This window comes from Ammodytes marinus, assembly GCF_949987685.1.
Source record: "Ammodytes marinus genome assembly, chromosome: 17".
In the NCBI taxonomy this organism is placed as follows: domain Eukaryota; kingdom Metazoa; phylum Chordata; class Actinopteri; order Uranoscopiformes; family Ammodytidae; genus Ammodytes; species Ammodytes marinus.
In genome coordinates this window covers 10,873,117-10,899,178 of record NC_137221.1, presented here as the reverse complement: position 1 = coordinate 10,899,178, position 26,062 = coordinate 10,873,117, and the positions used below count along the sequence as shown (strand labels likewise).

The 26,062-nt window shown below is 40.0% G+C and overlaps 1 protein-coding gene across 3 annotated transcripts in view; it reads left to right on the top strand.

The window, feature by feature from the left end:
• Positions 1-4,070: 4,070 nt before the first annotated feature.
• The window catches only part of akap9 (A kinase (PRKA) anchor protein 9), a 65,565-nt gene continuing 43,573 nt past the window's right edge, over positions 4,071-26,062 (top strand). For all 3 annotated transcript variants that reach the window (XM_080046073.1, XM_080046074.1, XM_080046072.1), the window contains exons 1-8: positions 4,071-4,263; positions 11,011-11,226; positions 13,803-13,847; positions 14,960-15,016; positions 17,349-17,498; positions 19,404-19,559; positions 20,820-21,017; positions 22,169-25,078. In XM_080046073.1, coding sequence (XP_079902199.1) covers positions 4,216-4,263; positions 11,011-11,226; positions 13,803-13,847; positions 14,960-15,016; positions 17,349-17,498; positions 19,404-19,559; positions 20,820-21,017; positions 22,169-25,078 — 3,780 coding nt within the window. In that variant the 5' untranslated portion in view covers positions 4,071-4,215. The remainder of the gene's footprint in view (positions 4,264-11,010; positions 11,227-13,802; positions 13,848-14,959; positions 15,017-17,348; positions 17,499-19,403; positions 19,560-20,819; positions 21,018-22,168; positions 25,079-26,062) is intronic.

Genomic DNA, 26,062 nt, shown 5'->3' with positions numbered 1-26,062 from the left:
TGGAGGCAAAGGGCTTTAATTTACGAACAGGTTATACACTCAAAATAAAATCCCAAAAAGATAGGCCTAACTTAATGTATTGCCTACAGATGATAGGCTAGTAGAATAAAAAAGTTTCTAATTGTCACCGGATAGAAGAATATAGCCTTGTTACCATTACAAAGGCTAGCCTATAATTAGGAACAGTTTCAAAAAAGAGGCTGTTTGGATTGACAGTAGGCCTATATGCAACAACCAAACAATGTTTGCAGGGCTGCAAGTAGGGTTATAAATAATTAGGTTACAACATAGCTACTAATGTTCTTTGTCTGTGAATATTTATTTTCTAACTATGATTAAATTACCCTTTTCATCATATTTCTTAACATTGTAGCTTCATAATTATAGCCTAAATGTTTCAAGGCTATCTCGACATCGCTGTGATGTAGTTCTGAAGAAATAGGCTATTTAATTAATTACATTTTTTATTTTATTTTATATTATTAGCCTAAAATTTGTAAAATAGCCTTATAATCAAAGGCTAAAATATACTGGAATCAGCATGGAATCAGTGAAAGGGCAAAACCTCTGTGTTCTCAGTGGAGACAACCTAAAATAATTGCATTGTAAACAAGTCGTTTACTTAAAAATACCTTTCTTAGCTGTATTAAGATAGCCTACCTGGCAGCTTAATATTTTACAATATAATTATACAAATACTAAGATGTGGAGTACATTGGATTCTGCATTAGACATTAATACTTAATTATCAAAGACAAACAGCTGACGATATTGAGGTGCAAGAGAGCCTTTGCCATGTGTTGTGGCTCACGACTCCAAAACCAATGACCCATTACCACTCTTCACCGATGAGTCCCACCACTCATGAATATTTAAACAGACCACAGTGATATCTTCATTCTGTATTATGAGCTTTCACTCGCCTAAATGAAAGGGAGTGTGGTGTTGGAATTGATACAGTTTCCTCCACGATACAGTGGACTCAATTTTATTTTCAACAGGACATTGATGACAGGATAAGTATCTGTCATTACCACACCCAGTTCCACGTTTCTCACAAAAGCAGTTTCGTCATTATTTGCATAGTGATGTGACAGTGTGCAGCTCTAAGGGCCTGTATTTCTGTCTGTTTCAATCATTTTAAGAGTACAACAAATGATTGAAGGAGAAAAGCACAAGACAAAAGAAACAAAGCCCATGGGAAAAAAAATATTTTTGTATGAGAACATTCACACATGATACATCTTGTATACGAATACTTTATAGTGGCTTATATGCTTCCATGGCCATATCTTACATTAAGTTACCAGTTGAATATCTACATTAAGCTACAACTATAATGCAATCGATTGCAGATAGTTACCATGGCATGCTAGAAAAATCATCCTAGAGAACAATATAAGTACTTGTCTTAACTTTTAAATAACATATTCATGGGATTTTCTTAAAGAAAAAATAAAGAAAAAGCTAAATGGTTTAAGTTTATCCAGATAGTGCTTTTTTAAATCTAGACATTCTTTATGCAACTGATTAAATTCAATAAATAATTTTCTATATAATTGAGTTGGCACAAAACAACAGGCCTGCAATAGTATGACATATTTGCTGTATCCATACCCTGATCTACACATTTGTCTTGAAGCTGTATAAGAAGTGTTTATTTTATTTTTGTCCTCCCAACTAACTACAATACATGTAGAATTTATAGTAGGCCTAATTGTACATCAGTTGTTCTAGACTGAATGAGTTTGAGATTCTTAAACCCTAATAAATTGTCCATCGAGTGGCACTCTTTCCCCTCAGCATAGTCTTGTGAAAATTACGGATATCTAAATGTGTTTACATATATCCATCATTATCTTTTGCTATATTTCCGTCCATTTTACTTGTCTGATTCCATTTTAATTTGAGTGTGCATATTTTCTCACCCATTTTGAAGTTCTTGGAAATATTTAGTGAATTTGTATGTCCCTTCACTCATGAATATGTCTGCTATTGTGTTTCTTATATTAAATGGAACTCTGTCCTAAACCATTTGTTGTGGTCAACTCGATAAAGTTGCTTGGGTAACTGCTGACACATTACTCCTTCTGTGAATCAATAATTCAGAAACTGCAGACACTTTCAAATGCTCTGTAGTGCCTGGGGTTCCTTTAGGCACAAACAGGTGGGATCAAATTAGTAAGAATGTCCAAAAGAAGATGGGTGGAATTCAAAATCTCCCAGACTATAAGCTGTTCAGCTCCTGTCTGCCGAAGACACAGACCATCCTCTCCTGCTGCTGCTTCTGGTATGTTTTTAATGAGCCTAATTAATGTGAATCCAGCAGGTGTTCTGTGAAAAAGGAGACAAGGCTATGACTCTTGTAGAGTACTTTAATTTAAGATGTTTTTTAAATGAACCTTTGTTCAGTTCACCAGGACCATCGCTTAAATTGAGGACAATGATTGTGTAGTTTATTTGGAAACATTTCCAATTTTGAGGTTCACATTCTACAAATGCACACACATTACAAAAGCTTAGATATTAAAATCGGAGTAATCCTTTCCATTCTCTGAAGTATTTTTCCACCATCTATATACAGTATATGCTGGGTGAAATTAGGCTTCATAAAGTAACAATAACGTTTATTTGTATACATAACGATTTATCAGATGTGTGCTTTACTCGAAATATATAAAACAAGAAGAGGAATAATGGGAGGCCAAGAAATGTAACAGCTTTTTCTCAAATCCTTGCTACTGCTCTGGTTATCACTGGTTTCAGAGTCTCATGTAGAAGAATGAATGAATGTGATTGTAGGATATTTATTTCATCACTTCTGTACTCTGTAATCCGTATTCTTAAAATGTTTTCTTCAGAACATATGATCACAAGGAAAGTTATAATGATAATCTATACATAGGATAGCTATTTGTAGACTTAAGATCAAAGTAATCTAAATTTTGGCCATATCGTATATTGCCTCCATCTGTCTCAGAAACTGATGCCAGTCTCTCATGTTTCATGTTGTCCCATTCAGCCAGGGAAGCTCAAATGTTTCCTTTTCAAAGGAGTGTATGTTTTAAATATGCTCTGACAAGGCTGATCAAGTAGGCTACCATACTGTAAAATGTGTGCCGATGGCTGAAGCCATTAATATGGTGGGCGAAAAAAATATTTGAAATGGACCATATTTAATGTTGAAAAATAAACATTTCTACTTGTAAAACTCTGGCACCATGTAATATAGTTACCACCATAGAGACTGAGCAGACGTTTTTAGGCAGTATTCAGGTGTGCATTATGATTAAATTCAATTCATGACATTATGGAAAAACGTCAGATATGTTGATTATATTGCTAAATTAATTGCCGTACATTAAGAAAGGATTCTCCCATCCATGTCCACGTTGCCTCTACAAATTCTTTCCTCCAAACCTCAGAGTTCAAAAGATGAGAAAAGTAAGAAAGTAAATAGGCCTACAACAAAATAACAGATCCATGTGTTGTAGCCTATTTATTAAGCTTTTCATAGTCTCCGACTAGGCTATTGTTATTTGGCTACAGTGGTAGAATGTAGCCTAATTAAATTTGATGTCACTTCAACATGCTTCAACTCCAGAGAAATACAAGGGTATACACTTGATTTACGTGGATGCATCTATCATTGGTCATATGTGGTCAGTATAGCCTATCACTCTGAATCTGGCTATTTTTCCATAATTAATTATTTTACTTTTAATATGCTATTAAGTAGCAACCATGTGGTTGTTAAAACTTAGGCCTTATAGAATATTTTCTATTTCTACTTTTACTTCTACTTCTGGTTTTACATTTAAATTAGAGATGTCATTACCCTTTCTACTCCTGATCCAAACCATTAACTGTGATCCAAACTAGCAGTGGCGTTGAGCGTGAGATGATAATATTCGTAATATTGGACAGCGTTTTTGTCATTGAGTAACCGCGATATTTCCGACAGCACGTGAAGGCAACACTAGAGTATGGAATGCCACGGGGCGTGGCCGTGAAGGCACCTACTCGACGTCATCATAGCCGTGTCCCATGTTTACGTGGAAAACATGGCGGCGGACTACCGACAAGGAGACAGAACCTAGTAAAGCGCGAAGAGGGAGGGAAGAGCCAGTCGGTTGACATTTAACCGTTAGTTTTAGTTTTAGACTTTTCGCATGAAGCCGTTTCCCTCTTGTTTTAGCCACAGGGACCGCGGCCATGGAAGACGAGGAGAGGCAGAAGAAGCTGGAGGCCGGCAAAGCAAAGGTAGGATTTCTCAGTTTTTTAAAGGTTAGCATAACTCCCTAACACTGTTACGATTGGTTTTAAGTAGAAACCATATGTTGTTCACTGCTGGTTTTCTCACAGCTGGGTCTGTCAGCTGTTTATTTGGATACCCCCCTCCCCTTCCTATAGGCTACCCCTCTCACCTGTCAGACCCCTGACACGCGCCCCTGTTTGACAGCCGGGGGTGTTAGCATTGTATCCGCTAGCCATAGGCTCCTTTGTCATGCTGCATCATGTGCAACGTTACTACAGTGTTTGATTACACTTTTCTTAAATCTCGAGTGTGCAGACAATGCTGATTAAACACCCCAAAAAGTCAGGTTGTCACATGACGACACATCCTTATCAGAGGCTTATGCAGGGCCACCTGGGGTGGAGAGAGGCTTACAGGCTGGTGGAACAGGATATACAGGACATAACCCCACCTGCTACAGCAAACAGGACAAAACTTATGCTAAATTGGCTTTTTTATTAACCATCAGCATCAACATGTAGATCAGGAGGCATCCAATAAGTAATGCGAAGGAGCATAGTGCTGAACCTCAATTGCTCATGCTCGTGTCATTTTCATTAATTTTGTCACGGACATGAAAGTTGTTGCACTCGATAAATGAGAGTGGAATATGTGGTACCATGCTCTGTCTGAGACATGTTTATTATAAGCCTTTTGTAGCTTTGGCTGGTTATAGGTATTGTGTAGCCTTGCAGAATCAGAATCAGAAATACTTTATTGATCCCTGTGGGGAATGTCAGTTTCGTTACAGATGCTCCCATGGACGAAACTTTGGGGGTTGTAAAAGATAATTTATAGTATGAAGATAACAGCCACTGAACATATGTGCCTAATTGGATAAAGCATGAAAATGCATAATGTCAAAAGTCACAAATAGTATTTTATTAACTGTTCAGTACTCTCAAAATGAGGTATTTGTCCAGCTATGATTCCCTATATACACACATACTGGTGCTCTGGCTTTCAGGTTAGCACAGTGGGAAAGGAAAGCCCACCTCTGTGTATGGCTTTGGCATCTTGGTTTATAAATGGGCCCTCTGTACTGCAGGACTTTTTGACTGCTGTTTTTTTACACAGCACCGTGTCACCATGCCCTTGCATGCAGGGGAGAAACTTCAGAAGATATTTAGCTGAATAACACGTTGATAATGGTCAGAAGGGATATCCAAGACATCTTTTTATTTTTTATTAAAGACTTAGATTGGATCGTATAAACTTAGATTGACTCTAAGCTGATGTGTATTTGAGTGATGGCATCACCTTTTGCCTGTCTAAACCTTCAGACAGAATCTTAAAACAAGTGGTTTTTAGATAAATAATTCATAATTTATTTGTCTGTCTGGCTTACGTTTTGTCTCAAAACTCTCATATATTGATTTTGGTGATAGTTGCGAAGATGTACAGTAGCTGCTGTGATTTTTCCAGTGTAATAATACCAATGGCGGTGATGCCTCATGCCTCTTCAATGTGTTACTTACTTGAATCAAGAGTCCTGTTGATGTCTAAGCAAATGGGGAACTGTCAATCATCTATTGTAGCCTAGCCTGCCCATTGAGTAAAAACTAGACAATGATCAAAGCCTAAACTGTGGGCTGCTGTTGCCAGGCTATTGTTGCAAACCATTAGCTGCAGCTGTATTGTTGCTTTCACTTTTCTCTGTAGCAAAGTGGATATGTATATGGATACATTGACAAGTGCATTAGCAGTATTCTGGAGTTATTCCTGCAAGAGTGTGGCTCAGTTCTCTCTCCAGTTACAAACATGGTAAGGCTTTGAGTTGCCTTTTTGAGACATGGTGACAGTGATTTTGTGTTGGTTCAAAGAAGCTAACAGACTCAGATATGGCACCTACCTTTAGAATCAACAAGGAGTAGAAGCTGACTCTAACATGATGCCTTTGTTACTTCCTTTCTACCAATCTCTTTCATCTTTCAGGTCGCACTGTCCCAGACTGTTCAGATGTGTCAATGAGACCTCACCTTATAGTGCCCTCACTGGAAGAAAGGGTGTTAATTGTGTGTTGTTTTGGCGGTGGCCCTTAAAGGTTGAGATGTTGGCTTCTTGTGTTTTTCGTGCAGGGTTCTCGGTTACACAATTCACTTTTAATCAGGGCTGGGTATCGTCAAGGACTTCGCGATACGATACGTATCACGATACACTGGTCACGATACGATATAATCACGATATATCACGATATATTGCGTATCTTGATATATCACGATATATTGCGATATTCCATAAACAAGTTGCCTTGTCAAACATAACGGCACAATATATTGATAATTGCACAGACAAATGAAGTCAATACTATTTCATTCACAACTTCCTTTACTGTTTTCTTCCTTTTTTTTTGGTTTTGGCATATGATCAAACACTGCTGCAGCTGCCATAACATCAAAATAACAAATCCAATTCACTCTTGTACTAACTGTACAGGACACACTGAAAATGAAAACACATCAGTGTGCTTTTGTGGCACAGTGAATCTTAAGTGTTCTTATAAACAAAACTGATTTAACTTCAATAGTCAGTATCCTATATAGACTCAGGCCTGACAGCAGACATGGGTTTGAATCTGACCCGTGGTTGTTCTCTGCATTTCATTCCCTCTCTGCCCCATTTCATATCTGTATATCTGCACTGTCAATAAAGCCTTGAAAAGCAAAAGCAAAAGCAAAAAAAAAAAAAAAATTAATAAAAAAAAATCGATTTTTGGTTATAAAAATCGATACTGATATCGCGAAACTAAGTATCGCAATATATCGATATTTCGATATTTTGACACAGCCCTACTTTTAATGTAGATGTTTTTTTTTATCCCTTTGTCTGGATCCATCTCACCCTGTCTGTCCATTAGTCCGTCACACACCGTATGTTGAAAAGATCTTCAGGGAATTACATGTGCCAGCCCATTTGCTGCTCCAGCATGTTCAGAATGCTTGTGATTGGTTCAAGGGGACAGCAGCAGTGCAGTATTTTTTTTTAATTTGGCCCAAGGGGATAAACAGGTCTTTTCATGGCACACGTTTTCGTTCCTCTGCTTCTTTTATCATGTGTCTCCTGGTCACTGATCAAAGTGTTTCCGTAATTATTATGATTATAATGAATTATTTTAACAAATAGTATGATTTGTGATTCTTCACTTGTGCTTCCGTTTTTGCTAGTGGCAGGTAACTGTGATGCTAAATCGATGCTGTAATGTCTTATGTGCATAACAAGGAGGTTTTTTTGGGTTAACTAAGACAGGCTAAAGGTAAGTGTCACTGTCAGGCAGCATTGGAGGTTCTCACGACAGCAAAGTTACAAGTTGATCTACTTAGCTCAAGCTTGAGTGGTTAATCCTTTAGGTGACTAAAGTTATTGTGAATGTTTCCTGCAAAGCTCTGTGTGATAAATATTTGATGAATTCAGCTTATGAATTGACACTGGAAAGTTTTACTTTCAGGCCGCAGTTATTAACGTCCTTAAATGTTTGAATATATAACAAAGGATTAGTTGGAAGCTCTTGCAGTGTCAAGCTGTGCGTCTTGAGAAGGGATTGCCAGTTGATTAATTGAATGTGATGTTGTCCATTTTTAATTAGCTATAACCTGGATGAGGACAACATGAACTCACTGTGCAGTTCTAGAAACCTTTGTTAGGAAAGGGAGCCCCTTCCACACTTACAATTTTTTTTTTGTTTACTTGCAGAAATACAAAGCAAAGTGGCTGGGCTTTTCTGTGAATATGAGAGATTTCTTTAATTAATTAATTAATTTCTCTTTAGGATAAGATCTACTATGTGTGTACTTCCAATACAACCCATCCATACAAATGTTTGTGCCAATAGTTCTGTTTGTTTTAAGATAGAGATTTAGCACTTGGGGAAGGGGCGTGGGGGGTACACACCAGAAGGCTTTTTGCATTTTTTTTGCAAGTTTGTTGCAGATTCTGTGTTCCATCTGTTTGGTCAAGTGTTACAGTCTGGTCTGCACCTAATTTCAAATCTTGAAACTCACACAATTGTCTAGATAAATTGTACTTTGAACCAACTACAGAAAACAACCACAATATTCTACTTGTAGTGACTGTAGGAAGCCTAGGACATAATATTTAAGATGTGTACTGTACATGCAATACTCGTCATATTAATTAGATTCCACAGGATGTTGCACCTACAGTAAATGCCATGCAGTAGCAGCAGCAATAATAATAATAATAATAATAATAATAATAATAATAATAATAATAATAATAATAATAATAAATTGTATTTGTAATGCACGCTTATATTACTAGAATCTCAAAGTGCTAAACCATCTCCTTAGACATTTCTCTGTTGTTTTTTTCTGGGTGTTTGGAGAGGATACTGGGAGCATGATGATACGCCTTGAAAAGGCAAAGGCCTGAAACTGATATCAAAAGGTCTTGAAAGAATTGCTTGTGAGAGAAACAAGGGCATCCATGAATTGGCGCTCTGCTGATTTAACTGAACCAAATTTCAATATACACATACAAAGCTTAACCAATGAAATGACTCTAACTTGCCACTCACAACAGTTTAAACTCTACAGTATGTATGTGAGAAGCACATGCTCCCCTTGCTGCACAGGTCTTGAACCAGTTGCCGCCTACATAGCATCAGCTGTTGCTTTGTTTTCTGGGCTCTTAGCTATTGTTGAATGCTAACAGAAATGTGTGTAAAGTACAGGATTTCTGTCCTACACTTGCTGACCGTGGACTAACCCAATGTTGCTCAGAGACACATGACATTGGTTCAAGTGTCCTGCAGTATCGCTCTAGTATTTTTAGCAGTGTGTCTCACAGGCATCGAACAAACAGGAACCACATTGTTACTTTTATTTAATGACGCATTTCTCAAGCAACTGTTTTCAGTATATTAAGCATCACATGTAACTACCTTTTCAGCCTAAAACAGACTTGTGCATTCTGTAGGCTGAGAAACAAGTGTCATGATCCTCATCACACAAAGCTCTAGTATGTTTTTAGATCAACCAAAACTGTTAAAGATAAGGTTTCCTTATGTAATATTTTTTGCACTTTTAGGTGCAAAAATTACTGTGATGACAATTTTATCTTCTTTTATGTACAATACAAACAACCTAGTCTTTATGGTTATTATATTTTATACCTGCTTTATTTATACACCTCTGGATATAGTACATTTTAAAGCACTGACAGTACCAAAATATGTTCTACTACAGATTTGATTAAATAACCAGAGAGCAATTTATTTTCTTTACTTAATCATCAATTTGAAAGTCTGACCAATTGAAGTACTTTAATGCTTTCACACACTCATTTCACTTAATGATTCCAGCTGGGCATCATAATTCTTAATACACCCAGACTTATTAAAGTCACCTCAAATTTCCAAGTAAAGATCGTGACATCCTTTCCATCGACTTACAATCGAGAGTGTGACACCCCTAGTAAACACACATCTGAGCTCATGCTGACTATCAAAACATAGATTTCTTTATAGCTGTTACTCAGCTACTACAGTATACATAGAAAAGCCTGTGTATGAAATATGTCTGTGTAAATGTTTTCAGACAGCAGATTGTGATACACCTACGTAGTCTCTGTTGTTTCCCCAGATGGTGACGCAGCTAGACAGTCTTTCAGTCTTCCATATGCTCAGACAGCTACTGCTTTGCTCTGCCCAAGCCAACTAGGGCAGCCTGCTATGATAAGCAGCTCAAGCAGAGGCCAGGGTTCCTGAGGCTTCTCTCACGGGGATGTTCTGCATATCGGAACGGCAGCTAGTGTGTAACTCTGATTGAGGCATAATTAATGGATGTTTTTCTTTCAGTGTATTCACTAGATTTTCCATCATGTACTAGCATTCTCTCATATGTCATTCTGTGGGCCCTGGCATTTTATAGATAATGCTTCTCTGGAATCTCAGATAGATGGATTTTGTATATATTTGGCTGAGGGGCGGGGAGTGTGTGGAGGTGCAGAGGCGCAGATCTGAAGCCCTTTGAGCTTTTAAAGCTGCTCAGCGTTGTAGGTGGGGTTATTGCTGCGTAACCACGACACCCACTCTCAGCTCTGTTGTGTCGGACTCTGCAGCATCATCACAATCCACAACTAGACCTGGGAAACAGGGCTCACTTTTCTGATGACAAGCTATGGAGGTCATTTAGCACACAATCACTCAAATTGATTGAATAGATGAAAAAGTTATATGAATCTTTGAAATACACAGCACAATGTTTTGGTGCTGAATAAAGCAAATTATAAAAAATTTGAAAAGGCTACAAAATTGCAATAGGCTGTTTTGGACAGGTAATTGACATAGTTTCAAAACTAATCCCTTTAGTCTGGATTAGCAGCACCTGGCACAGCAAGAGGCATGTGTCGGGGCATAATGACACAGGGAGGGAGGACTCGCTCGGAGCGGGGAAAGACGCCTTTTTGGGACACACAATGTTTCGCTTGAATTGCACCAAACTGCTTGGACAAAGAGTAGGTTCATTGGTTTAAAAAAAATCTTTTGTAGGGATTATAATCTGTTTTCAAAATTTGTGAATTAGACTAAAGCAGTTGGTTCATTAGGGTCGGATACACAACAAGTGAATGGACTATCAAAACAATTAAAAGGATGTTTTTTTGGTTGGAAGTGGTTGCTCATGTTTTTTAAGGATCATCATTGATGAAGAAAGTGTAATATTGTTAATCCTTGACCCTGCCTCTTACCTCTCCAGTTGGCTGAGTACCGCCAGAGAAAAGCTCACGCGGACTCCCAGAAGAAACAGAAGAAGAAGAAGAAAAAGAAGAGCGAGGACTCTGAGGAGGATTCACAGGGCAGGGTGGAGGTCGAGCCGGATGGATCACAGGACCCACCCACCACCCAGTTTAACTTCTCCAGGACACTGCGGAGCGGAGAGACGGTCAAGCATGACCAGACCTACACCATAGAGGTTAGACGCTCACACACCTGCTCATAAAAGCTTATTTTCTAACTGGTGATTACTGTTGCCAAGTACAGAACACCAATCTATTTATACCTTTTTTTATGCAGATGACCCTAGCTTAGTGTTAATGGACACAATTTGACACTGGTTTTAGTGCAACAGATGCATGATAACAAAAAATTATGATGATTTGCCTCCAATTAGAAAACTGATTACAACACATCCGCTGCAAAATTAAAAATATGTAATTCAGGAAGGAGTTGTGGGTGCTACCTGTGGTGCAGTGTGATTTTATTAATTAATGTCTGTCCACCCCAAGTATTCTTTTTAAGCCTTCAATTTTGCATGATTAATATTACAAGAGACTGATTCAAAGTTGTGGATCTATGTGAAAATGATCAATGTCGTCTCCAGAGTTTGGTTTCTGTTTGCTATCAGAGCTTTAATGAGCTGGCTGTAGCTGTCATGACAACGAGCCCCTCTGGGTGCACAGAGCACTGATGTAGGATTTTAAGCAGCAAAGACTAAATAAAAGTTTTATTTCATTCAGAATTTTGAAGTGCAATGTATATTAAATGAAGAAGAGTCCAAGCTGTGATGGAGAACTGCAGCCTTTTTTGTGTTGCATTATTGAGTCACACAGTTTAACCAAAAAACACACATTAAAACAAATGATGTGAGACCTTTACACCTCATTAAAAGGACATTTACTTTGACATATAAGAATACAATGTCCAACAATACATTCATAATGATAACTTTGGATGGATTCTCACAACTATAACAAAATTAAAATGACTCAAATCTAATAACTGAAACCATTATTTATTTACAAAATGTATCATAGAATTTGTATCCTCAGAGTAAAGTTTAACCTCTTCAAACTGCTTTTGAAATATTTTGGAGCACGTATCTTCTCAGTGGTTTTGTATTTATCATGCCGTCTCTTTAATCAATGTTCAATCTCTATGTTACGAAACTCCAGCAAGGAAGTACTTTGGTTTTATTTACAGAGGATACTCTCTGTTGTATTGTTTGATTTTCAGAGTTTCTGAAACTTTATTTGGTTGACTGATACCTTGGGGCAGCCAATTGAATGTTTTCTGTTTCTCATAAAAACATTTATGACCATCAAGCCTGCAGTGAATTGTTGTAGGATGAATGGAAAAGTTTTAGCCTGAACATATCCTTGTCTCAATAATAAATATTCAGCAACCTGCATTATTCTGCAGAAAATCAGCGTCTAAAATGCGCAGCGAGCCAAAGGCCCTTACACATTTATTTTTTTGTCCTTCGTCATTCAAGCCCTCTCTGCCTCTTTTTTACCAGCGCGGTGCAGCCAGTCTTTCCTTGAACCGACTGTACATTTGTTGCAGCCCAGGCCCAACAAAATACCAGTTGCCATGGAAACAGACAATTGGCTTTAAACAGGTTGAGATGCGTCGGCCTGTGTGCGACCAATTCCTGCTGTGGCCTTGGAGCACTTTTCTTTTCTGAATGAAGGTGGATTGTATGCACGAATGGTTTGTTTGTGCACGGCGAGTTATTTTACCTTGGGAGCGACCCACATCTTCTCTGTTACAATAGGCTGTGGGACATGGGAGCTATTATGTATGAAATACGTGGATGTTAAAATTGTGAGCCATATATGTCAATTATCCATGCAGATAAATGATTTCACTCTTAAACAGTTAAGTGTTTTCTTTTTATTCTCATGGCAGGCTGGTCACAAAGCTTGGTTCTGCTCAGACATCTTGTACTGATGCTGCTTTCTATGAGCAGGAGCAAGTGGTTGCTGTGGAAACACGAAAAAGTTTTCCATTCTCAAGTCTTTCTCGGGAGCCTGCAAGAGATTGTAATTACGAGCATAAGGGGTTTTGACGCATTGATGCCCCTTGAGTCTGATCGTCAACGAGGTTGTTATAAAAACGTTCACATAACATATGTTGCATGTTACCGATATTCTTCTTCTTCTTGCTGCTAACAATTTGAGGCTATATTCAAAGGTCCGTATTGATTTGAAGCAAAACCTGCCATTTTCTCTGGTGTTGTGGCCCCATACAGTTTTTCAATTCATGACTCAGGAATTAACCTGACAAAAGGCTTCCGTAATGGCCGTCATTACCCTGTTGGAGTGAGAAAGGAGCTGTGCAGCAGAAGTAGGTTAAACCGTGTTTGAATCCTGAGCACCTCCTGAAATACGACATAAGTCAGGCATTGTTTCAGTTCGTTATTGTTTCAGTTTGTTATAAATAGTTTGAATATTTAATATGTGCATTTGTAATTGGATTATACAGTAGATTGAAAGACTTCTCGGACTGTTATTATGTAGTCTTTCTATGTGAGGATCACTTTTAATTAAAAAGCAAACAAAAAAACACATTTTACCACAACTAATTTAACTGTGTACCGGTACATATTTGACTGAAATTGCATGAAATTGTAATTGAGTCTTGATTCCTGATGTGTGTGACACGTCCTACCATGTACTTAACTTGCTATGTTTGTCTTGTTTTTATGCTTTAAAATCAGGAATTTTATGTGGTTGAGTTATACTGTGTTGAAAATCTTCTCTTTTGCAGCCGGAGAGTGAGATGTCCACTACGGCTGAAGATTGTTCCTCAGAGGTGAGACAACCCTTCTGATAAAATATGACATGAACCTACAATTTTCTTTAAGATTATTTTATTATAAGACAGTTTGGAGAGACAGATGAAATGGGGTAGAGAGGGGACTGACACACAGAACGACCATGGGCCGGATTCGTACCCATGGTCTGCTACTTCTGAGGACTGAGCCTCTATTAGGGGGTGCTCTAAACACTACAGAACGAGCGCCCCCTTAATTTTTTTTTGCAGTAACTTTGAATGTTTAAGTTAACCCTGGTGCATCTTGAACATGAAAGCGTTCTCACAGTGAAGCTCCTTTTGCCGTTTAATGACATTTTTGAGGATTTTTTTTTATGGATAATAGCTTTTTCTTGTGACTAAATGGAAAAACTATGCTCCACTCCACCTTTTGTAAATGCACTTTTTATGAAAGTTATTCTTCATTTACATGTTGCTTGGAATCCCGGTAGACTGCATATACTTGTTTTAATTAGAAATGGTACTGCAGACTGGAAAGCAGAGAAAATAAAGATGAAGCAGATAACTGTGGTCTGTCAGCACATTTCTCCAGAGGCAAACTACTGGTCAGATGGTAACGATATCGAATGCTGCTCAAATTTGGTGGTTTAATCACTAAAGGTCAACAGCAAAGTGAGCAAACCTAGCTACTGATTTTCAGGAAAATTAATTCACTCTGGACTGGGTTTTGTATATGAGAAATTCTAATGAAATAAAGTTATCACTAATATCATTATTTTTCTGTGAGCTAGTCATATAAAAAACAATCTGTTGTGCTCTTAACAATCTGGAATTTGTTTAACTTTTCTTGCAGATTTTTCTGTGATTTTCTTTCTAATGTTGTACATGTTTAAATGCTATGAATGATTGTTGTATGAGTAAGACTTTTTTCTTTTTCTTTTTTAAAACTAAATGTTAGAAAATCGGAATCAGTAAAAGGATGATTTTAGACCGGCATTTAAGATAATTTGTTTAGGTAATGACTCATACAAGCAACATACTGTACTTCCGCAACGCAAATCTACCAGTTGATAACTTCTGAAAGTAATGTCGGCTTTTCTTTCACGCTTCCTGAATCTTAATGTTTCATTGACAGCATTGTGAATTAACAGGTTAATGGGTGCCATGATGAGATGAGCCTAATGCTGCCTTCAAAGGATTGTATCTGGGTACAGTAATCCGATCAAGCAGTTCTTTCTGCTCTGCTTTTGACTCCGCTAGCAAACCAACTGGCTGCTGGACGTTACTCTGTGTCTGCTTATACTTTAGTCCTCTGCAAGATTTCCTGTAACCCACTAACCAAGCCTGTTGTATGCTCCACTTAATTGAATATAGCCTATGCCTACATGTTATCTGAAAACTGAAAAAAATCTTGTTTTGTTATAAATGAGAAATGGCTGAGAAGTTTAGGATTGAGCAGGGCTTTTTGAGATTTTAGGAAATTTCATTAGGTTCATAATACTTTTTATTCCTTGTGTGGGATGAAACCTGGAAATGATTTCCCTAATGACCAGCTTTCAACATCATAGCAGATGTCAGCCTCTTATAAAGAGAAAGTGTAATAACAGTGATATGAAAGCATTTCTGTCTTTTTTGTTGAAGTTGTACAGTTTGGTAGTTCGGTCAGACACATTTCGAGATAATAAAATAAGTTAAAGGGAGACATAGATATAGACTCATTTGAACAAAGTTCAATTCATAATAAGTTTTGCCTGTGCTATTTGTCAACTGAAGATTGTATTCTTAATAATCTTGCAAGAAAGAAATGTCTTAGTTGGCATCTGCGAAATTGAAGAAAACTGGGAAAAGGGAGAATATGTTTACTTTAGCAGTTTTTGACCAAGAACAGACTTGAATTCACTATACTTACGCCTTTTCTTGTGTTCAGGGGCCTCATTTATAAAGCTTTGCGTGGGATTCACGTGGAAGCTGGCGTACGGAAGAAATGTAGGATGTACGTGCGAACAAAAATATTCGGATTTATAAAACAGTGCGCACTCACGTCCTACGCCTGTTTCCCTTTATAAATCACAATCTACTCTAAATGTGGCGCAGCCTTTGCGGGCTTCACGTACCGCCCATATTTACCCATACATAGTCATCGACACGCCCGAATTAATATCATTTACTGAGTGCATGAAGGCGGTAGTGGCAATCGCCGACTGAAAGGGAAATGGAAAAATAAACTCCACACGGTGTGGATCACTGCGGTCACCCCGAAGTACCCGTTGGAGAAGTGGCGAACAGGGAAAATATAGTTTGGTGGCAGTGTGAGCGTAAAGGCGATAGAGTGCAGCCTGTGGCGATCTCTGTGAACGCTGTGGCCGAAATAAAAAGAAGTGATCCGACATAAAAGTGGACGCAAACAAGTGCATATCCTCACACAACAGTGTTTGTGCCACGAGCGGGGGGCACTGAGACCCCCCATGAGATACAGATTCGGAGAATTCATCCCGGGGCAGTGACGGGCGGCGGAGGGTTAATAATAAACTTCACAGTCCCTTTCAAAACACAATTGCGACGTGCTTAAACACAAAGAAAAACACATAGATAAAACGGACTAAAAGCCGTGAAAAAAATCACAGTAGCCTATGTGATGTACAGTAGGCTTATCATTAGTGTATGAAAAGGTGCACTCCTGTCTGCCTGACTGAGGCATCGAGAACAGCGTCAGTGTAAAAGTAATAGGCTGTATTCCACCTCAATATTATCAGAATTAATTCCACAACATGCAGATAGGTTATTCTTTAATAACTGCAGAGCTTATTCGAACGTTGCTATTTTGTTTTTATTTGCACTCATATGTCTCCGTTTGTAGGCTATTTAAGATCCTAATTCGTTTTGTTTTTGTTGGTATCACTCCATGGAAAAATCCGTGGAGGCATTTGTTCATTAGTTGTAAGAATGGCTTCATCCGTTTTGCAAAGGAACTCCCAATATATGATAGACCTACATGGCTTATAATAGGCCTATCTGGATACATTTTACACAAACACATTCGTTCTCGCACTTCATACATGTGCCGACGGAGTCGCCGTTTCTCCTTACTCCACTTTCTGTGCGTACGCATGGGTCAGAGTTTGCGTGGAGGACCGCACATCTCCCGTCAAGTTTGGTTTTTATAAATCCCAATATTTGCTTAGAAATTGGCGTGCGCCCTCTTCTGGGCGTACGCAACGTTTATAAATGAGGCCCCTGGTGTTTATTTGAATTGAATTGCCTTGCAGGCTCTATTAACTCTATTAAATAACTAACATTAGACTTTACCTAAACTGCTTTGGGTTATTCGCTTCGAAATTGCATTTTGTCCAGTATCTAAAAAAGTACCGGTTTTAAAACGGTAAGAGTTAACATTAACATATCGCTAACACCTTCTCTCATGTGGCTCATTGGCTCTCGTATCTGTCTGCTGTGGCTCTTAGATGGTGACTAAATGCAAAACTCAACTTGGCTTTCCCAAAACCCTGTTAATGCTATAAAATCGTTCATTTCCCCGTTCAGGAGGATGTGGAGCCCCTGCAACACGTAACAAAGGGGGGTGCGATGCAGGATATTGAGGATGCACTAGCCGCTAAGACCAAAGCAGTGGAGGAGCTCAGTCGAGAGCTTGAAGAAATAAGGGCTGCTTTTGGCACGGATGAAGTACAGCAGGTAAATTGTTTAGAGCAGTGGTTTTCAAACTGTGGAGTTGTGGCAGGGGGGGGGGGGGATGCCTCAGTTTCCCATGCACTGTGTATAGTCTATAGCCTATTTCAGCCTTGTCTGTGGAAATAAAGATAGCTGGACAAGAGTTCTTCTGCTTCGTTCCTCTCACTGCATTTAAATGCATTCACTATATTACAGAGAAATATGTCTCGTTAAAGAAAAAGAGCTCCAAGCCCAATCCAGAGGACCCCGCATAATATTTTATTTTAAATAAATATTTTTATAGAAAATCCATGTGTCTTTCTTCAATAGCTTCTTATTCATCCGACCCAGTGTCTCCAAAATATTTGTTCACACAAAATTCCTCAGATTTAGCCTCTATTTTCCTCTGAAAGTGCACCAGATTCATAGCCTGGAAATCCAGACCCTGATATCTTGAACGATAGAGGGTCTGGCGACGATCAATAGTAATTTCCAACTCAAGGGGCGGCTCCTACTCGTGCATTTCAAATGCCACTGCACGCAGTTGGATAGCACTACAACCAATCAGAGCGATGCACAAGGCGACGTAAGCCCCTTTCGTTTAGCGAACAGCTGTTAAACTGTTAAATTAAACGTTTTCCGTTGTCGGTCGGCAAAATAGAACATTCCACTTACTTGCTAATGAAAGATTTGAGTGCCGTCCTCCAAATCGTTAAGGGTCGAGGCCAAAGCAGTCTCAAACTCACACAACATATCCGCAGCCATCTCTGATGTTTACTATCACGGCTTCGACGTCGCATGCACGTCACTGTCGTTATCCGGTTACGTCCTCCCCAGAGTACCATATAAGGGGCTCTGGCGCGCCCATATCAGATAGAACCAATTGAAACGTGAGACCCAGATTTCTGGTTTTCTTGATAAGCTTCAACGGAGCGTGTCCAGACCAACACGCAGCAAATTTAATTTGCCAGCGCCTAGTGGCAGGTCTGGGAATGCCAGGCTACCAGATTCATGCATTTCACTTCAAAAAGGTAAAACAATATCTCCCGGAGGGGCATACCCCCGGACTCCCCTAGGAGGGTCAGGATCTCTGCTGGCTACTAATTTCACCCAGCAGGACATTGGAGGCATTAGCGAAAAAACACTGGGTGGGTGAATGACATTTAACAATAGTCAATAATTTGGGCAAGTCTTTCTGCCTATCTCTCTCACTCCATTTCACACTCAGTCACTACTATCCATGCTTAAAGGAAGCAGGATTAAACCACTGGATAAAGATGTTCGAATGTATTTTAAAAAAGCTAAGCAAAAACATACTTCGATAAAGATGATAAAATGTTTAAAGAAATGTGTTTAAAAATGCACAAAGATGTTTAGAATGTTTCAAAAATATGTTTAAAATGTGTAAAATAATGATAAGATCTTTCAAAACACACAGGGATTTTGAACATTTTTTTTGGGGGGGGGGGTTCTGCTGAAATTTGTTCTCTGAGGGGGGGGCTCACTCTCTCACACTTTGAAAACCCCTGGTTTAGAGTAAAAATATTGTTAGAATTGGAGCATTTCTTTAGCATTCATGTTCATCTACATAAAGACAACGTCTTCTACCAGTGCCTTTAAAAAATCCTTAAAGTGGAGATTACAAATGTTCAAGTAAAAAAGCTTTCAGGTGCACACATGTAGGCCTATTTGAAATAGTTTAAGGTGGTAAGGGTGGAAACTTTATGAAAAAGCTCTAGGCCTATAACCTTAACAACCAGCTCATAACTCACTTATTCATCCCACCCTTTAAGGTTCAGCCTTACGAATATGTTTTCTTTTATTGCCGTTTTGCTCTTTCTCCTCATTTTGTCATCTCTTAACGTAGGCTACTATTAATGCTTACACTGTCAATAAGGTGACTATTTAAAAAGCATTTTACTTTTATAGCTGCAGGATTTCGAGGCTGCTCTGAAGCAGCGAGATGGCATCATCACCCAGCTCACAGCCAACCTTCAGCAGGCTCGTAAAGAGAAAGATGAGATCATGAAGGAATTCCTGGCACTGACCGAGCAAAGCCAAAAACTACAGATTCAGTTCCAGCAGGTGGGAACTCAGAAAGTTTTTAAATTTAAAATAGCCTATGTCAATAGTACAGTAGAGTCCCTTACACGGCACTAGCTGATAATGCTGTCTTCTCCTGATTAGTCGATAATGGCATTCGACGGTCCGTTATTTCTCGACGGCCGCTGGATAACCCAATAGTATCCAGCTGCAGCCCCGGAGAACAATACTGAGTCGGGGCGGGAGTAGCCTACTGAGTCGGGGCGGAAGAAAATACAAATAAATTTCGAACGTTATTTAGACAAATTATATTGTTTTGGCGATTAAGTTCAGGCATCACAGCTGGGTGGTTAGGGCAAGGGGATAGGGAGAGGTTATAATATATATAGAGAACATTAGATTATGTTCACGCATCACAGCTGGGTGGTTAGGGTTAGGGCAAGGGGACAGGGAGAGGTTAGAATATAGATAGAACATTAGATTAGCCACGGCGCTAGCTCCACTCGGCTAACGGAACACCGCGGCGGCCATCTTTAGAAGGTCACGTCAAACAATAAAAAAGACCGCAGACCGATAGGCTACTAGCCCAGACACAGTACTCCCGCCCCGACTCAGTTCTCCCGGGGCTGCAGCTAGACTCTACTCGGATAACTCGCCGTTGCTACGGGTAACGGACTGTTGCCACGTACCTACGGACGTTAGGCTACCGCTACACTAATCCTTGAAAAAAAAAACGCAATACTTATTCAAAATGTCTTAAGTTTGTGGAGAAAAGGGAACTTCAGAGTCTTTGTTTAATGTTTGAAAGGACTGCAGTCAAAACGACGTGACTCACGTGAGTAAATTTGGCCCTTGACCACGGAATTACACCATTGCTATGGAGAAAGTTCCGAACCTAGCGTAAACTAGCGGTCTATTGTTTGTGGTCTACCATAAGCAATAAAAAGTTTCTAAATCAATAAAAAAAAAAAACTTAAATAAATATTTTGGTTCAATTAATGAATGTATCTGGCCCAACATTCACTACAGTAGTAAAGTTTGTCCACAGAGTTGCATAGTTACTGTTTCTATTGAAGAAGTTTCGTAGCTTTTGTAGACCTTGCATAAGCAGTATAATCATTTCTAAATTAATTTTGACTCAATTAATTAATTTAGTTGTCTCTGTCGAGAAATAAGGATCGACAACTTGAACAGGAGCCTGACGCGTAGCGGATCCGTTCGCTAGCCTGATACCTAAATGATCGCTTACATAATATTGTTATAATATAATAGTATGTAAAAAATTAAAATAAAAAATCCCAGCTGCAGGCGGGCGAGACGCTGAGGAACACCAGCCACAGCAGCACAGCAGCGGATCTTCTGCAGACCAGGCAGCAGCTCGTGCAGCACCAACAGCAGCTGGATGAGATGAACACGGAGGTCCGGAAGAACCAGGAGAGGAACAGTGAGCAACTGGCCCAAATCAGCCAGCTCCAGCAGGAGCTCAGTGAGATGGAGATGGTAAGAAGTGGTTTTTTTTCTACATTATGCACTACGAGAATAAAGTTGTAATGCAATGTCGAGATTAAACTGAACAGTTTTATGTTGGAAAGATATTGACAGATTTGAACTTGGTAGCAGGTTGATGGAAGAAGACGCAGTTTGAGGCAGATGAGGAGGTCTTCAGGAACAATTCTTTTATTTAAACAACAAAACTCATCCTGCAGTCAAAACAAAGCCAATTAAATGTTAAAGTGTTGTAGCCAAAAAACGAATAGAGGTACATGCATAAAAGAAGAAGCTATGAAGAATTCCTGTAAGCTAAAAGACCTGTTTTTTCCTGCATTGTGGCGGCCTTTAACCTGCAAATCTAAGTGAGCTGATTGGTCCTTAGGTCAGTAAGCTCCGCCTCTCCTAACTCCTGATTGGTGGACCTTAACTAACTCCAGAGGACATCTGTGTTAATCAATCCCTAGAGGCGATACCCCGTGGGGCGCCAAGAAGTCTGATTCAGTAACTTTAGGACAATCCCTTTAGCCAGGGGCCAATAAATTAGCTGTTAAATCTTAACCAGACTGTCCTAAATTGCCCCCACAGAAGATCATCTCAGAGTCTCCCTTTGTGTGCAATTTAAATGATCTACAGATCAGCCTGCAGGCTTCCTCAACTTAAGCAATCCACATTCCTAACTCTGGTCCCTGCAAGATGAGACTAACTCAGTGTCGTGTCCTCCTGAAGCAGTATAGCTTAATATAAAATGTTTAGTAACATAATACACTACAATTGATAATTCATAAGCTAAACTTTATTAAAACACAAATGATAAATCTTTGATATCCTCATAAGGCAGATCATGTGCTACAACTTAACGTTCAATACCATCACTCTTATAGGCTATAAAGTTTTGCTTATGAGTTCTGTAAGTTCCCATCTATCAACATTTTTCCAGCTTTACCCACTGCCATGGTCTCGAAACTTTAAAGTCTTTTTTGGCATTGTATTTATTCTTTATTCTAAAAATGTTTGTATTTTGTCGAACTGCTAAGTGAGAAAAAGATAATTTTCTTTCTCTCCCCTGGCCATAATACTGATGTTCTGTTAAACATAAACGATTATACAGCATAATGTCAATGTTGGCCCTGAACAATTTTTTAATTGGTTTTTATTTGTAGTCGGGGAGAAGATCAGAAGAACTGCTCACACAAAGGATAAATGAAAAGGACCTGCTGCTAGCTGCTGAACAAGAAAATAATATTTTGAGTCGTGATCAGTCGCTGAAAGAACTTAGAGCATCTTTTGCACAAACACTGGAAGAGAAAAATCTGATCCTTTCAGAACAAACTGCAGTAATAGCTGAGCATGAGCGTTCGTTGACCCTGCTCAGAGAGGAACTCACTCATGTGGGACAGTCTACTGATGAGAATATTGTGCACTGGTCAGATGAGAAAGACTTGGTTATAGCGGAGCAAGAGAAAGTCATTTCTGAGCGGGACGGCTCTCTTTCCCAGCTCGAGGATGAGCTTGAGTCCTCTGAAAAACGCCTGCGTGACGCCCAACAGCGAATGGCTGCAAAAGAATCGGAGCTTGAAAGATGCATGGATGGGTTGGAAAACACCAAGTCTGACTTAGAAAGCTGTAAAAGTGAATTAGGGAGTGTAAAATTAGAATTGGAGAAAGAGAGAATGGAGTTCGGAAACTGTAAAAGCGAAATAGAGAGTGTTAAATTACACTTAGAGAATGAGAGAATGGAGTTTGAAAGCTGTAAGAGTGAACTATTAACCTCCAGACAGAAAGAGCGAATGTCATCTAATGAAATCATGCAGCTCATGGGCACGGTAGAGGACCTGCAGAAGCGTTGTCACCAGGACAGCCTTTCTGAATGTGACTCAATCCAGAAAATTCAGGAAGAGACTGTGAGGAAGCTGGAACTTCTCAGGGCAGAGCTGGACGAGATGTATGGACAGCAAATAGTCCAGATGAAGCAGGAGCTAAGGTTGCAGCATTCGGAGCAAGTGGAACAAATGACTGAGCAACATCGCGTTGAGCTTGAGCTTCTGAAAGCACAACAACTGTCTCAAAGCTCTGTTAGCACCGCTGAGGTGGACACTCTCAATGCTACGATCAGAAAGCTTCATGAAACATTAGAGCAATCCCAAGCAATGCAAGACAAAGCCAGACACGAGCTAGGCCAAGTCGCCCAAGAGAAGTCCAACCTGCAGGCCAAGGTTGAGGATCTTCTCCAGGATCTCCGTTCTTCTAAAGAAAAAGTGGAGCAGGTCTCCCACAGTCTTGTCTCTCAGGAAAGCCAACGAGGTGAACTGCAGCGCCTCCAGGGGACCATTGACGATCTGAGGAGCGAGCTCGCTGCTGCTCAGGAAGCGGCACAAGAGGCCGACGCAAAGCACGATTCTGAAGTAACCAACTACAAGATCAAGCTGGAGATGCTGGAGAGGGAGAAAGACGCTGTGCTCGACCGCATGGCAGAGTCACAGGAAGCAGAGCTGGAGCGACTAAGGACTCAGCTTCTGTTCAGCCACGAGGAAGAGCTTGTCAATCTTAGGGAAGATTTGCAAAGGGAGAGCTTCCTCAACACTGAAAATCTTCTCAATGAAGCCGCCATCAAACACGAGAGAGTGATGGACGAGCTTCACATTGGTTACGATGAAAAACTGCATCTGTTACGAAAAGAGAAGACGAGTTTCGCCACAGAGCGGGATGAACTTTTGCACCAAATTCTTGGACTAAAAGAAGATCTGAAGCTTGCTATGCACAGCTCCAAAGCAGACGAACTCGTCCACCAGCTCCAGGAGCTTCAGGTTGAGCTTGAGGAACTGAAAAGGGGTGGAGAAGATCGAGCTCGACTGGAAAACCAAATTCAGACGTTACTGAGAAAGACAGAGGTGCTTGAAAACCAGACAAAAGAGAAAGAACAAAGTTGGGAGAATAAATGGAATGAGCAGCAATCAGAAAAGGAGACGTTGAAGGAGTCTAATAGCACTTTGAAAGGAGAGTTGGACTCAAACATTCTTCAAATTGAGACACTGGCAGCAGAGAACAGGGAAATACAGCAACAAGTAGCTGAGCTCAGGGAAGAAATTGAAATGCAGAAGACGACTTTCTCTTTTGCTGAAAAGAATTTCGAGGTAAACTATCAGGAGCTGAAGGAGGAGTACACGTGCCTTATTGAGGCGAAGACGCGGTTAGAAGAGAGGACGCTGAAGGAGACACTTGATTTCGAGGCTAAAATCACCAGCCTGCAGACACAGATTCGGGAGCTGGAGGAGAGCAGCGGAGATATCAAAATGGAGGACACAAATACGGATCGGTCGGAACAAGCTGCGACTGAAAAGGATACTACTGAGCTAATGGAGAAGCTTAATGTTACTTTGAGTGAGAAGGAGAGCCTGGCTGGGAGGCTTTCCCAAGTTACAGAACAACTAATGGTTACAGTGAGCAAAGTGGGACAGCTTGAAGAAGAGCTGACGAATGCGAGACGAGAAAATGCAAAGGTCATCGCCCAAAATGAAACCCTCGGGAAAGAACTGGAAAAGAAGCAAGAGATTAGGAGAGAGCCGACGAGAGGGCAGGCTGCCCAGAGAAAGCCCCGGCAAGGAGAGCAAGCTGAGGAGCACCACCTTCAGATTGAGTCTTTGCGGGAGGAGGTAACGTCTCTACAGTCCCTCTTACAGGCAGCTGAATCAGAAAGAGACAGCAGCCGGGAGCTCCAGAAGCTTTGTCAGACTTCAGCCCCAGCTACAGCGGGGGAGGGACCTGTTGAAGGACGATCCTCCCCGCTCAAGTCCACAGCCTCAGGGTCAAGCCGGCGCAAGAGACGGCAGAGGTCCAAACAGGAGCGCAAACTGTCAGACTGCAGAGAAGAAAAACTAAGGGAGGAGGACGAGGAGGCAGCGGCAGAGGCAGAAGAGGAGAGAGCCACAAGTGCTGCTGCTGCTGCAGAGCCGGAGATGCAGCCTCAGAGTGAGAGCCAGTTTATGTCATGTTTACGAGAGAGGGCCGGTGAGGAGGACTCCACTGACGGGTACCAGGGAGACGGAGGAGGCACAGACTACATCAGCAGAGAGGTAGGCTCTCACAATGCATCCACTGCACCACTCTTCTCCAGTCATAAAGCCTTTTTCTCTGTCTTTTTTCGAGTTTTGATGAAATAACATGTTTGATTAAATGATTTAAAGGGCTCTTCAGACAAAAACTGTGCATGTGTAATGAAAGCTGAGTTGAAATTGCCTGCTTGAAACCCTTTGCACATTTTGATGCTTTGATGTTTGATTTCATTATTAGCTTCATCAGAAATGTGTGGATGGCATTCATAGCCAGATCAAGCCTCAACGTGGAAAAGAATATGACTGAGGCATTTCAGCACTGACATGTTTTCTCCCTAGTAACTAACAGTCATGATTGCAAATTGCCTTGTGTCTGCAGGCTTGCTCCCGAAAGGTAGCAATGAGCAGTGCAGTCAGTGAGACGTTTGTGTTAACAGATTGCCATATGTTTTTAATTTCATTCAAATGGTTCAGCGACATTACAGTGAGCGGATTTATTGTGGGTAGAATAATGTAAACAAGTATAAAACACACAAACACGCACAGCCTGCTCATAACGGTGATACAGTGTCAAGACTCCATTGATATTATGCACAAAATTAATTTCAAAGGGGGACTATACAGTATTTATAAACTGCTTTATTTGCACGCTGGTTCTCCTCAACCTATTTAGTAAGTTTATGTTCTATTGTGTAAGTGCTGAGAAGAAATCAAAATTAATGTTATGTAGAAATGTGTACATTCTAGTTTCTTTCCATCCTGCAGGGAGTGAAGGGTTTGAGGTGAGAAGCCATTTTACCCCAGTGTCACTTATGTGCCTGTGTCACTTAAAACTGTGTTTCAATAACACCAGGCAAATGATAGTGTACAGAGTATGTCTGCTATTTCATACCTGTGTTTCTGCCATTTCATACCTGTATTTCGTATCACTTTCGTCACCTCCTGGGTTGGAACATATACACACACACACACACACACACGAAAAACGACAAAAAAACCTTAAGC